Genomic DNA, 14235 nt, shown 5'->3' on the forward strand with positions numbered 1-14235 from the left:
ATTGCTCTAATAAGGTTTAGGTTTATGCTGGAATCCTGTTCTTGACACGTTTTCAATCTCTCTTCCAGATTTCACCCTAAAGAACTCATACACTAAGAGAGAAGTACTGTCAATGATTGCCCAAATATTTGATCCTCAAGGTCTTATTAATCCCGTTACAGTTGTCGCTAAGCTTATAATACAAAAGATTTGGATTTCCAAAATCAGTTGAACGATACCATTGACGCAGATACGTACATGAATGGCTAAGTTTTATTAGCAGTCCTCTCTTATTTTAAGGACTTAAGTATACCTAGATGGCTCTTTTTAAGTCAAGAAATCACTGGTGTTGAGATTTACTCATTCTCAGATGCAAGTTTAAAGGCTTATGGAGCTTGTATCTACTTACGTGTGACCTATAATCAGAACAGGTGTCTTGTTCCCTTCTAGCATCTAAGAGTCGCGTTGCTCCGTTAAAACCCTTGACCCTTCCAAGATTGGAACTCATGGGTGCTCTATTGTGTAGTAAACTCACAGCAAAGATTGCTAATATTGTTAAAGAAAAGTTATCTCAATTAGACTCTATAAATATGTGGTCGGATTCAGAAATTGTTCTCGCTTGGCTTCGTTCACATCCTTCTCGTTGGACCCAATTTGTAGCAAATAGGGTTGCACAAATTTTAGATAATTCTCCTAATGCTCACTGGAGGCACGTACGATCCAAAGAGAATCCTGCCGACATACTCTCCCTAAGAATGCTACCCTCTGAATTAATAAATTCGTCCTTATGGTTTCATGGTCCTCCATTTTTAAATCAACTTCGGTTGGATTTATTGAACTAACTCCCAAGTTGCCTGAAGAAAGGAAAATCATTCTCCACGCTCGAAATGATCAAATAGATTTCTTCACCTCACTTTCTGATAGGTTCTCCAATTTTTCAAAGTTTGTAAGAACTTTAGCCTATATGTTTAGATTTGCTAATAATGCTAAACCGCTTTCTCGCAAGTTAACTAATACCCTTGAAGTCAGCGAACTTCAAAACGCTGAACTTAAGATTATTAAGATGCTTCAGGATTCCAACTTCTCGAGTGAGATTTCTGAGCTTAAGAAAGGTAAAACTCTATCTAATAAGTGTCTTTTACCCCTAAATCCCTTTTTGGATGAGAATGAAATGCTCCGGGTGGGAGGTCGCCTCAGAAACTCAGACGTTACCTTTGATCAAAGATACCCTCTTCTCCTCCCCTCAAAAAATCGTGTAGTTCGTCTCATCCTCCACAGAGAACATGTCAGACTCTGTCACTCAGGTCCTCAAAATACTTTGTCACAAATTCGTCTCAAATAATGGCCTTTAAATGGCAGATCTACCAAAAGAACGTTTAAACTCCTCTCGAGTGTTCGCTCACGTCGGATTAGATTTTGGCGGCCCCTTTCAGATAAAGTCTTCCAACCTTCGTAAGGCTCCTTTATTAAAATCGTATATTGCTCTTTTCGTTTGCTTGTCGACTCGAGCTGTTCATATTGAAGTCGTTTCCGGCCTCTCTACGGAGACGTTTCTTCTCGCTCTAAAACGCTTTATTAGCCGTAGAGGCCTCCCTCAAACAATATTCAGTGACAACGCCACGAACTTTCTTGGTGCTCGCAACCAGCTTTTTGAACTCTATAAGTTTTTCAAGGAAAAGGAAAGCTCTCGTTCTATTAAGGAATTTTTGGCCTCATCTCATATTCGCTGGAAAACTATAGTTCCTCGAGCCCCTCACCATGGTGGTATTTGGGAAAGTGCTATAAAGAGCGCAAAGCATCATATGCGTAGGCTCCTTGGCAATGTTAAGCTTACGTTCGAAGAATTCACTACAGTTCTCGGTCAAATTGAAGCTGTGCTCAACCCCCGGCCTCTTTGCTCCCTTTCAAATGACCCCTCCGATTTTACGTATCTTACTCCTGGACACTTCTTGATTGGACAATCTCTTACGTCCTTTCCTGAAAAAGATGTGATCCACATTCCTGAAAACAGATTGAATTTATGGCAATATTTGTCCAAACTCCAACAAGTGTTTTGGAAAAAATGGTCTATTGACTATTTGAATAGACTTCAAAATCGCCCTAAATGGTTTCTCCCTCATAAAAACCTAGAACCTAACGATCTCGTGTTGCTGATTGAAGACAACACTCCTCCTCTTCATTGGGTACTAGCAAGAGTTATTGAGGTCTTTCCCGGAAAAGATGGGAGAGTAAGAATTGCCTCGGTGAAAACTAAAGACGGAGTCTTCAAGCGCTCTATTACAAAATTGTGTCCTCTACCCAATGACGATTTAATTTAAGTTAGTATAAGATGATAATTGTAATGTATTTTTTCTTCCGCATGCTCTCTTGGCATAATATAATCTGTTTATTTGTGTTAAAGCCAGCGCTTCAACGGGGGGCGAGTATGTTGTAAAAACAACATTTTATATTAATTTCAGTTTATTTTTCGTTTCCACAAATGTTGAATTTTATCTTAGGCAACAGACTGTATTTGACAGACTGTCAAAAGTGCGGTGAAAAAGTGCATTTAGTTTTCTCTATAGTCGCGCGCCCCTAAAACGCCGGTATAAAAATGAACAATTTATTAAAGCGAACTCTTTATTTAGTAATAGTGCCTTTGTAAATATTTTCTCGGTATTAAATGTGTAGTATCGATTAATTACGCTTATTTTTCTCTAAGTACAAACCCCTATAAAACCAAACACATACTGAACCATCGCCTTGAAGTCTGCTTATCTATATCGAAGGAAACTCTTGTACAGTCCATGGTCCAAAAATATTTGGTACTGTACACGCACGGGGTAAGGAATTTAATAAGCTTTCTCCCGAACAATTGTTGGAGATCAATCAAAGTTCCAACACACATGTATGGATTTTTATAATCAGCAAGTCACCCTTAATCGAAATTATTCAAATTTCAAACAAAATATACACTTTTAATTTTTTCGAAATTTTCAGCGAATACATACATCCAAGTGGAAATTTTTCTCACGAACCGTTAGATGTAGAAAAATTTTGAGTATGGCAGAAGAACGAGCGGCCAATTTTATGTAGGAAATGTGTTTTCGCTTGACTCTCGGACCAAAATTGACGCCAATATAGCCGATTCACGAAATTTGATAAAAATCCAATGGTTTACAGTTTTTTCGATTTTCCGGCAAAACGGTTCATAATTTCTAGCCACATGTTAATATATTTTTAAACAGCAAGTCACCCTTAATCAAAATAATTCAAATTTGAAACAAAATATTCACTTTTAATTTTCACGAAATTTTCAGCAAATACAGACATCCAAGTGGAAATTTTTCTCACGAATCGTTAGATGTAGGAAAATTCTGAGTATGGCAGAAGAACAAGCGGCCAATTTTATGTAGAAAATGTGTTTTCGCTTGACTCTCGGACCAAAATTGACGCCAATATAGCCGATTAACTAAATTTGATAAAAATCCAAGGGTACCCCCTTGGAAAATTTTTTCCAAATTTTCCAAAAAAAAAAATTTTGTTTAATGTTTTGGTACATGCACTTGGTCCAGCTTATTCCAAACATGTGGTTTTTTCTGATCCCTTACCCCCACTTTGCCGGAAAAGAGGAAAGATCGGATTAAAAAATCTACAGTTTTTTCGATTTTTCGGCAAAATGGTGCATAATTTTTAGCCACATGTATGGATTTTTTTAATCAGCAAGTCACCCTTAATCGAAATAATTCAAATTTCAAACAAAATATACACTTTTAATTTTTTCGAAATTTTCAGCGAATACATACATCCAAGTGGAAATTTTTCTCACGAACCGTTAGATGTAGGAAAATTTTGAGTATGGTAGAAGAACGAGCGGCCAATTTTATGTAGGAAATGTGTTTTCGCTTGACTCTCGGACCAAAATTGACGCCAATATAGCCGATTAACGAAATTTGATAAAAATCCAATGGTCTACAGTTTTTTCGATTTTCCGGCAAAACGGTTCATAATTTCTAGCCACATGTTAATATATTTTTAAACAGCAAGTCACCCTTAATTAAAATAATTCAAATTTGAAACAAAATATTCACTTTTAATTTTCACGAAATTTTCAGCAAATACAGACATACAAGTGGAAATTTTTCTCACGAACCGTTAGATGTAGGAAAATTCTGAGTATGGCAGAAGAACAAGTGGCCAATTTTATGTAGGAAATGTGTTTTCGCTTGACTCTCGGACCAAAATTGACGCCAATATAGCCGATTAACGAAATTTGATAAAAATCCAATGGTCTACAGTTTTTTCGATTTCCCGCAAAACGGTTCATAATTTCTAGCCACATGTTAATATATTTTTAAACAGCAAGTCACCCTTAATCAAAATAATTCAAATTTCAAACAAAATATTCACTTTTAATTTTCACGAAATTTTCAGCAAATACAGACATCCAAGTGGAAATTTTTCTCACGAACCGTTAGATGTAGGAAAATTCTGAGTATGGCAGAAGAACGAGCGGCCAATTTTATGTAGGAAATGTGTTTTCGCTTGACTCTCGGGCCAAAATTGACGCCAATGTAGCCGATTAACTAAATTTGATAAAAATCCAAGGGTACCCCCTTGGAAAATTTTTTCCAAATTTTCCAAAAAAAAATTTTGTTTAATGTTCTGGTACATGCACTTGGTCCAGCTTATTCCAAACATGTGGTTTTTTCTGATCCCTTACCCCCAGTTTGCCGGAAAAGAGGAAAAATCGGATTAAAAAATCTCCAGTTTTTTCGATTTTTCTGCAAAACGGTGCATAATTTTTAGCCACATGTATGGATTTTTTTAATCAGCAAGTCACCCTTAATCGAAATAATTCAAATTTCAAACAAAATATACACTTTTAATTTTTTCGAAATTTTCAGCAAATATATACATCCAAGTGGAAATTTTTCTCACGAACCGTTAGATGTAGGAAAATTTTGAGTATGGCAGAAGAACGAGCGGCCAATTTTATGTAGGAAATGTGTTTTCGCTTGACTCTCGGACCAAAATTGACGCCAATATAGCCGATTAACTAAATTTGATAAAAATCCAATAGTCTACAGTTTTTTCGATTTTCCGGCAAAACGGTTCATAATTTCTAGCCACATGTTAATATATTTTTAAACAGCAAGTCACCCTTAATCAAAATAATTCAAATTTCAAACAAAATATTCACTTTTAATTTTTACGAAATTTTCAGCAAATACAGACATTCAAGTGAAAATTTTTCTCACGAACCGTTAGATGTAGGAAAATTATGAGTATGGCAGAAGAACGAGCGGCCAATTTGATGTAGGAAATGTGTTTTCGCTTGACTCTCGGGCCAAAATTGACGCCAATATAGCCGATTAACTAAATTTGATAAAAATCCAAGGGTACCCCCTCTGAAAAATTTTTCCAAATTTTCCAAAAAAAAAATTTTGTTTAATATTCTGGTACATGCACTTGGTCCAGCTTATTCCAAACATGTGGTTTTTTCTGATCCCTTACCCCCAGTTTGCCGGAAAAGAGGAAAAATCGGATTAAAAAATCTCGAGTTTTTTCGATTTTTCGGCAAAACGGTGCATAATTTTTAGGCACATGTATGGATTTTTTTAATCAGCAAATCACCTTTAATCGAAATAATTCAAATTTCAAACAAAATATACACTTTTAATTTTTTCGAAATTTTCAGCGAATACATACATCCAAGTGGAAATTTTTCTCACGAACCGTTAGATGTAGGAAAATTTTGAGTATGGCAGAAGAACGAGCGGCCAATTTTATGTAGGAAATGTGTTTTCGCTTGACTCTCGGACCAAAATTGACGCCAAAATAGCCGATTAACTAAATTTGATAAAAATCCAATGGTCTACAGTTTTTTCGATTTTCCGGCAAAACGGTTCATAATTTCTAGCAACATGTTAATATATTTTTAAACAGCAAGTCACCCTTAATCAAAATAATTCAAATTTCAAACAAAATATTCACTTCTAATTTTCACGAAATTTTCAGCAAATACAGACATCCAAGTGGAAATTTTTCTCACGAACCGTTAGATGTAGGAAAATTCTGAGTATGGCAGAAGAACGAGCGGCCAATTTTATGTAGGAAATGTGTTTTCGCTTGACTCTCGGACCAAAATTGACGCCAATATAGCCGATTAACTAAATTTGATAAAAATATAAGGGTACCCCCTTGGAAAAATTTTTCCAAATTTTTCAAAAAAAAAAATTTTTGTTTAATGTTTTGGTTCATGCACTTGGTCCAGCTTATTCCAAACATGTGTTTTTTTTTATCCCTTACCCCCAGTTTGCCGGAAAAGAGGAAAAATCGGATTAAAAAATCTACAGTTTTTTCGATTTTTCGGCAAAACGGTGCATAATTTTTAGCCACATGTATGGATTTTTTTAATCAGCAAGTCACCCTTAATCGAAATAATTCAAATTTCAAACAAAATATACACTTTTAATTTTTTCGAAATTTTCAGCGAATACATACATCCAAGTGGAAATTTTTCTCACGAACCGTTAGATGTAGGAAAATTTTGAGTATGGCAGAAAAACGAGCGGCCAATTTTATGTAGGAAATGTGTTTTCGCTTGACTCTCGGACCAAAATTGACGCCAATATAGCCGATTAACGAAATTTGATAAAAATCCAATGGTCTACAGTTTTTTCGATTTTCCGGCAAAACGGTTCATAATTTCTAGCCACATGTTAATATATTTTTAAACAGCAAGTCACCCTTAATCAAAATAATTCAAATTTCAAACAAAATATTCACTTTTAATTTTCACGAAATTTTCAGCAAATACAGACATCCAAGTGGAAATTTTTCTCACGAACCGTTAGATGTAGGAAAATTCTGAGTATGGCAGAAGAACTTGCGGCCAATTTTATGTAGGAAATGTGTTTTCGCTTGACTCTCGGACCAAAATTGACGCCAATATAGCCGATTAACTAAATTTGATAAAAATCGAAGGGTACCCCCTCTGAAAAATTTTTCCAAATTTTCCAAAAAAAAAAATGTTGTTTAATGTTTTGGTACATGCACTTGGTCCAGCTTATTCCAAACATGTGGTTTTTTCTGATCCCTTACCCCCAGTTTGCCGGAAAAGAGGAAAAATCGGATTAAAAAATCTACAGTTTTTTCGATTTTTCGGCAAAACGGTGCATAATTTTTAGCCACATGTATGGATTTTTATAATCAGCAAGTCACCCTTAATCGAAATTATTCAAATTTCAAACAAAATATACACTTTTAATTTTTTCGAAATTTTCAGCGAATACATACATCCAAGTGGAAATTTTTCTCACGAACCGTTAGATGTAGAAAAATTTTGAGTATGGCAGAAGAACGAGCGGCCAATTTTATGTAGGAAATGTGTTTTCGCTTGACTCTCGGACCAAAATTGACGCCAATATAGCCGATTCACGAAATTTGATAAAAATCCAATGGTTTACAGTTTTTTCGATTTTCCGGCAAAACGGTTCATAATTTCTAGCCACATGTTAATATATTTTTAAACAGCAAGTCACCCTTAATCAAAATAATTCAAATTTGAAACAAAATATTCACTTTTAATTTTCACGAAATTTTCAGCAAATACAGACATCCAAGTGGAAATTTTTCTCACGAACCGTTAGATGTAGGAAAATTCTGAGTATGGCAGAAGAACAAGCGGCCAATTTTATGTAGAAAATGTGTTTTCGCTTGACTCTCGGACCAAAATTGACGCCAATATAGCCGATTAACTAAATTTGATAAAAATCCAAGGGTACCCCCTTGGAAAAATTTTTCCAAATTTTCCAAAAAAAAAAATTTTGTTTAATGTTTTGGTACATGCACTTGGTCCAGCTTATTCCAAACATGTGGTTTTTTCTGATCCCTTACCCCCACTTTGCCGGAAAAGAGGAAAGATCGGATTAAAAAATCTACAGTTTTTTCCATTTTTCGGCAAAACGGTGCATAATTTTTAGCCACATGTATGGATTTTTTTAATCAGCAAGTCACCCTTAATCGAAATAATTCAAATTTCAAACAAAATATACACTTTTAATTTTTTCGAAATTTTCAGCGAATACATACATCCAAGTGGAAATTTTTCTCACGAACCGTTAGATGTAGGAAAATTTTGAGTATGGTAGAAGAACGAGCGGCCAATTTTATGTAGGAAATGTGTTTTCGCTTGACTCTCGGACCAAAATTGACGCCAATATAGCCGATTAACGAAATTTGATAAAAATCCAATGGTCTACAGTTTTTTCGATTTTCCGGCAAAACAGTTCATAATTTCTAGCCATATGTTAATATATTATTAAACAGCAAGTCACCCTTAATCAAAATAATTCAAATTTGAAACAAAATATTCACTTTTAATTTTCACGAAATTTTCAGCAAATACAGACATACAAGTGGAAATTTTTCTCACGAACCGTTAGATGTAGGAAAATTCTGAGTATGGCAGAAGAACAAGTGGCCAATTTTATGTAGGAAATGTGTTTTCGCTTGACTCTCGGACCAAAATTGACGCCAATATAGCCGATTAACGAAATTTGATAAAAATCCAATGGTCTACAGTTTTTTCGATTTTCCGGCAAAACGGTTCATAATTTCTAGCCACATGTTAATATATTTTTAAACAGCAAGTCACCCTTAATCAAAATAATTCAAATTTTAAACAAAATATTCACTTTTAATTTTCACGAAATTTTCAGCAAATACAGACATCCAAGTGGAAATTTTTCTCACGAACCGTTAGATGTAGGAAAATTCTGAGTATGGCAGAAGAACGAGCGGCCAATTTTATGTAGGAAATGTGTTTTCGCTTGACTCTCGGGCCAAAATTGACGCCAATATAGCCGATTAACTAAATTTGATAAAAATCCAAGGGTACCCCCTTGGAAAATTTTTTCCAAATTTTCCAAAAAAAAATTTTGTTTATTGTTCTGGTACATGCACTTGGTCCAGCTTATTCCAAACATGTGGTTTTTTCTGATCCCTTACCCCCAGTTTGCCGGAAAAGAGGAAAAATCGGATTAAAAAATCTCCAGTTTTTTCGATTTTTCTGCAAAACGGTGCATAATTTTTAGCCACATGTATGGATTTTTTTAATCAGCAAGTCACCCTTAATCGAAATAATTCAAATTTCAAACAAAATATACACTTTTAATTTTTTCGAAATTTTCAGCAAATATATACATCCAAGTGGAATTTTTCTCACGAACCGTTAGATGTAGGAAAATTTTGAGTATGGCAGAAGAACGAGCGGCCAATTTTATGTAGGAAATGTGTTTTCGCTTGACTCTCGGACCAAAATTGACGCCAATATAGCCGATTAACTAAATTTGATAAAAATCCAATAGTCTACGGTTTTTTTCGATTTTCCGGCAAAACGGTTCATAATTTCTAGCCACATGTTAATATATTTTTAAACAGCAAGTCACCCTTAATCAAAATAATTCAAATTTCAAACAAAATATTCACTTTTAATTTTCACGAAATTTTCAGCAAATACAGACATCCAAGTGAAAATTTTTCTCACGAACCGTTAGATGTAGGAAAATTATGAGTATGGCAGAAGAACGAGCGGCCAATTTGATGTAGGAAATGTGTTTTCGCTTGACTCTCGGGCCAAAATTGAAGCCAATATAGCCGATTAACTAAATTTGATAAAAATCCAAGGGTACCCCCTTGGAAAATTTTTTCCAAATTTTCCAAAAAAAAATTTTGTTTAATATTCTGGTACATGCACTTGGTCCAGCTTATTCCAAACATGTGGTTTTTTCTGATCCCTTACCCCCAGTTTGCCGGAAAAGAGGAAAAATCGGATTAAAAAATCTCGAGTTTTTTCGATTTTTCGGCAAAACGGTGCATAATTTTTAGGCACATGTATGGATTTTTTTAATCAGCAAATCACCTTTAATCGAAATAATTCAAATTTCAAACAAAATATACACTTTTAATTTTTTCGAAATTTTCAGCGAATACATACATCCAAGTGGAAATTTTTCTCACGAACCGTTAGATGTAGGAAAATTTTGAGTATGGCAGAAGAACGAGCGGCCAATTTTATGTAGGAAATGTGTTTTCGCTTGACACTCGGACCAAAATTGACGCCAAAATAGCCGATTAACTAAATTTGATAAAAATCCAAGGGTACCCCCTTGGAAAAATTTTTCCAAATTTTTCAAAAAAAAAAATTTTTGTTTAATGTTTTGGTTCATGCACTTGGTCCAGCTTATTCCAAACATGTGTTTTTTTTATCCCTTACACCCAGTTTGCCGGAAAAGAGGAAAAATCGGATTAAAAAATCTACAGTTTTTTCGATTTTTCGGCAAAACGGTGCATAATTTTTAGCCACATGTATGGATTTTTTTAATCAGCAAGTCACCCTTAATCGAAATAATTCAAATTTTAAACAAAATATACACTTTTAATTTTTTCGAAATTTTCAGCGAATACATACATCCAAGTGGAAATTTTTCTCACGAACCGTTAGATGTAGGAAAATTTTGAGTATGGCAGAAAAACGAGCGGCCAATTTTATGTAGGAAATGTGTTTTCGCTTGACTCTCGGACCAAAATTGACGCCAATATAGCCGATTAACGAAATTTGATAAAAATCCAATGGTCTACAGTTTTTTCGATTTTCCGGCAAACGGTTCATAATTTCTAGCCACATGTTAATATATTTTTAAACAGCAAGTCACCCTTAATAAAAATAATTCAAATTTCAAACAAAATATTCACTTTTAATTTTCACGAAATTTTCAGCAAATACAGACATCCAAGTGGAAATTTTTCTCACGAACCGTTAGATGTAGGAAAATTCTGAGTATGGCAGAAGAACGAGCGGCCAATTTTATGTAGGAAATGTGTTTTCGCTTGACTCTCGGACCAAAATTGACGCCAATATAGCCGGTTAACTAAATTTGATAAAAATCCAAGGGTACCCCCTCTGAAAAATTTTTCCAAATTTTCCAAACAAAAAAATGTTGTTTAATGTTTTGGTACATGCACTTGGTCCAGCTTATTCCAAACATGTGGTTTTTTCTGATCCCTTACCCCCAGTTTGCCGGAAAAGAGGAAAAATCGGATTAAAAAATCTACAGTTTTTTCGATTTTTCGGCAAAACGGTGCATAATTTTTAGCCACATGTATGGATTTTTATAATCAGCAAGTCACCCTTAATCGAAATTATTCAAATTTCAAACAAAACATACACTTTTAATTTTTTCGAAATTTTCAGCGAATACATACATCCAAGTGGAAATTTTTCTCACGAACCGTTAGATGTAGAAAAATTTTGAGTATGGCAGAAGAACGAGCGGCCAATTTTATGTAGGAAATGTGTTTTCGCTTGACTCTCGGACCAAAATTGACGCCAATATAGCCGATCCACGAAATTTGATAAAAATCCAATGGTTTACAGTTTTTTCGATTTTCCGGCAAAACGGTTCATAATTTCTAGCCACATGTTAATATATTTTTAAACAGCAAGTCACCCTTAATCAAAATAATTCAAATTTGAAACAAAATATTCACTTTAATTTTCACGAAATTTTCAGCAAATACAGACATCCAAGTGGAAATTTTTCTCACGAACCGTTAGATGTAGGAAAATTCTGAGTATGGCAGAAGAACAAGCGGCCAATTTTATGTAGAAAATGTGTTTTCGCTTAACTCTCGGACCAAAATTGACGCCAATATAGCCGATTAACTAAATTTGATAAAAATCCAAGGGTACCCCCTTGGAAAATTTTTTCCAAATTTTCCAAAAAAAAAATTTTGTTTAATGTTTTGGTACATGCACTTGGTCCAGCTTATTCCAAACATGTGGTTTTTTCTGATCCCTTACCCCCACTTTGCCGGAAAAGAGGAAAGATCGGATTAAAAAATCTACAGTTTTTTCGATTTTTCGGCAAAACGGTGCATAATTTTTAGCCACATGTATGGATTTTTTAATCAGCAAGTCACCCTTAATCGAAATAATTCAAATTTCAAACAAAATATACACTTTTAATTTTTTCGAAATTTTCAGCGAATACATACATCCAAGTGGAAATTTTTCTCACGAACCGTTAGATGTAGGAAAATTTTGAGTATGGTAGAAGAACGAGCGGCCAATTTTATGTAGGAAATGTGTTTTCGCTTGACTCTCGGACCAAAATTGACCCCAATATAGCCGATTAACGAAATTTGATAAAAATCCAATGGTCTACAGTTTTTTCGATTTTCCGGCAAAACGGTTCATAATTTCTAGCCATATGTTAATATATTATTAAACAGCAAGTCACCCTTAATCAAAATAATTCAAATTTGTAACAAAATATTCACTTTTAATTTTCACGAAATTTTCAGCAAATACAGACATCCAAGTGGAAATTTTCTCACGAACCGTTAGATGTAGGAAAATTCTGAGTATGGCAGAAGAACAAGTGGCCAATTTTATGTAGGAAATGTGTTTTCGCTTGACTCTCGGACCAAAATTGACGCCAATATAGCCGATTAACGAAATTTGATTAAAATCCAATGGTCTACAGTTTTTTCGATTTTCCGGCAAATCGGTTCATAATTTCTAGCCACATGTTAATATATTTTTAAACAGCAAGTCACCCTTAATCAAAATAATTCAAATTTCAAACAAAATATTTACTTTTAATTTTCACGAAATTTTCAGCAAATACAGACATCCAAGTGAAAATTTTTCTCACGAACCGTTAGATGTAGGAAAATTATGAGTATGGCAGAAGAACAAGCGGCCAATTTGATGTAGGAAATGTGTTTTCGCTTGACTCTCGGACCAAAATTGACGCCAATATAGCCGATTAACGAAATTTGATAAAAATCCAATGGTCTACAGTTTTTTCGATTTTCCGGCAAAACGGTTCATAATTTCTAGCCATATGTTAATATATTATTAAACAGCAAGTCACCCTTAATCAAAATAATTCAAATTTGAAACAAAATATTCACTTTTAATTTTCACGAAATTTTCAGCAAATACAGACATCCAAGTGGAAATTTTTCTCACGAACCGTTAGATGTAGGAAAATTCTGAGTATGGCAGAAGAACAAGTGGCCAATTTTATGTAGGAAATGTGTTTTCGCTTGACTCTCGGACCAAAATTGACGCCAATATAGCCGATTAACGAAATTTGATTAAAATCCAATGGTCTACAGTTTTTTCGATTTTCCGGCAAAACGGTTCATAATTTCTAGCCACATGTTAATATATTTTTAAACAGCAAGTCACCCTTAATCAAAATAATTCAAATTTCAAACAAAATATTTACTTTTAATTTTCACGAAATTTTCAGCAAATACAGACATCCAAGTGAAAATTTTTCTCACGAACCGTTAGATGTAGGAAAATTATGAGTATGGCAGAAGAACAAGCGGCCAATTTGATGTAGGAAATGTGTTTTCGCTTGACTCTCGGGCCAAAATTGACGGCAATATAGCCGATTAACTAAATTTGATAAAAATCCAAGGGTACCCCCTTGGAAAAATTTTTCCAAATTTTTCAAAAAAAAAATTTTTGTTTAATGTTTTGGTTCATGCACTTGGTCCAGCTTATTCCAAACATGTGGTTTTTTCTGATCCCTTACCCCCAGTTTGCCGGAAAAGAGGAAAAATCGGATTAAAAAATCTCGAGTTTTTTCGATTTTTCGGCAAAACGGTGCATAATTTTTAGGCACATGTATGGATTTTTTTAATCAGCAAATCACCTTTAATCGAAATAATTCAAATTTCAAACAAAATATACACTTTTAATTTTTTCGAAATTTTCAGCGAATACATACATCCAAGTGGAAATTTTTCTCACGAACCGTTAGATGTAGGAAAATTTTGAGTATGGCAGAAGAACGAGCGGCCAATTTTATGTAGGAAATGTGTTTTCGCTTGACTCTCGCACCAAAATTGACGCCAAAATAGCCGATTAACTAAATTTGATAAAAATCCAATGGTCTACAGTTTTTTCGATTTTCCGGCAAAACGGTTCATAATTTATAGCAACATGTTAATATATTTTTAAACAGCAAGTCACCCTTAATCAAAATAATTCAAATTTCAAACAAAATATTCACTTCTAATTTTCACGAAATTTTCAGCAAATGCAGACATCCAAGTGGAAATTTTTCTCACGAACCGTTAGATGTAGGAAAATTCTGAGTATGGCAGAAGAACGAGCGGCCAATTTTATGTAGGAAATGTGTTTTCGCTTGACTCTCGGACCAAAATTGACGCCAATATAGCCGATTA

The 14235-nt window shown here is 34.3% G+C and overlaps 1 protein-coding gene across 1 annotated transcript; it reads left to right on the forward strand.

Annotated features, from left to right (window-relative positions):
- The first annotated feature begins 1331 nt into the window (after positions 1–1331).
- Positions 1332–2297, forward strand: LOC140433878 (uncharacterized). The gene has a single exon (XM_072521853.1). It carries the CDS (start codon positions 1332–1334, stop codon positions 2295–2297), a length of 966 nt encoding a protein of 321 aa, XP_072377954.1.
- The last annotated feature ends 11938 nt before the right edge of the window (positions 2298–14235 follow it).

Source organism: Diabrotica undecimpunctata, chromosome 1 (assembly GCF_040954645.1).
Source record: "Diabrotica undecimpunctata isolate CICGRU chromosome 1, icDiaUnde3, whole genome shotgun sequence".
Classification (NCBI taxonomy): domain Eukaryota; kingdom Metazoa; phylum Arthropoda; class Insecta; order Coleoptera; family Chrysomelidae; genus Diabrotica; species Diabrotica undecimpunctata.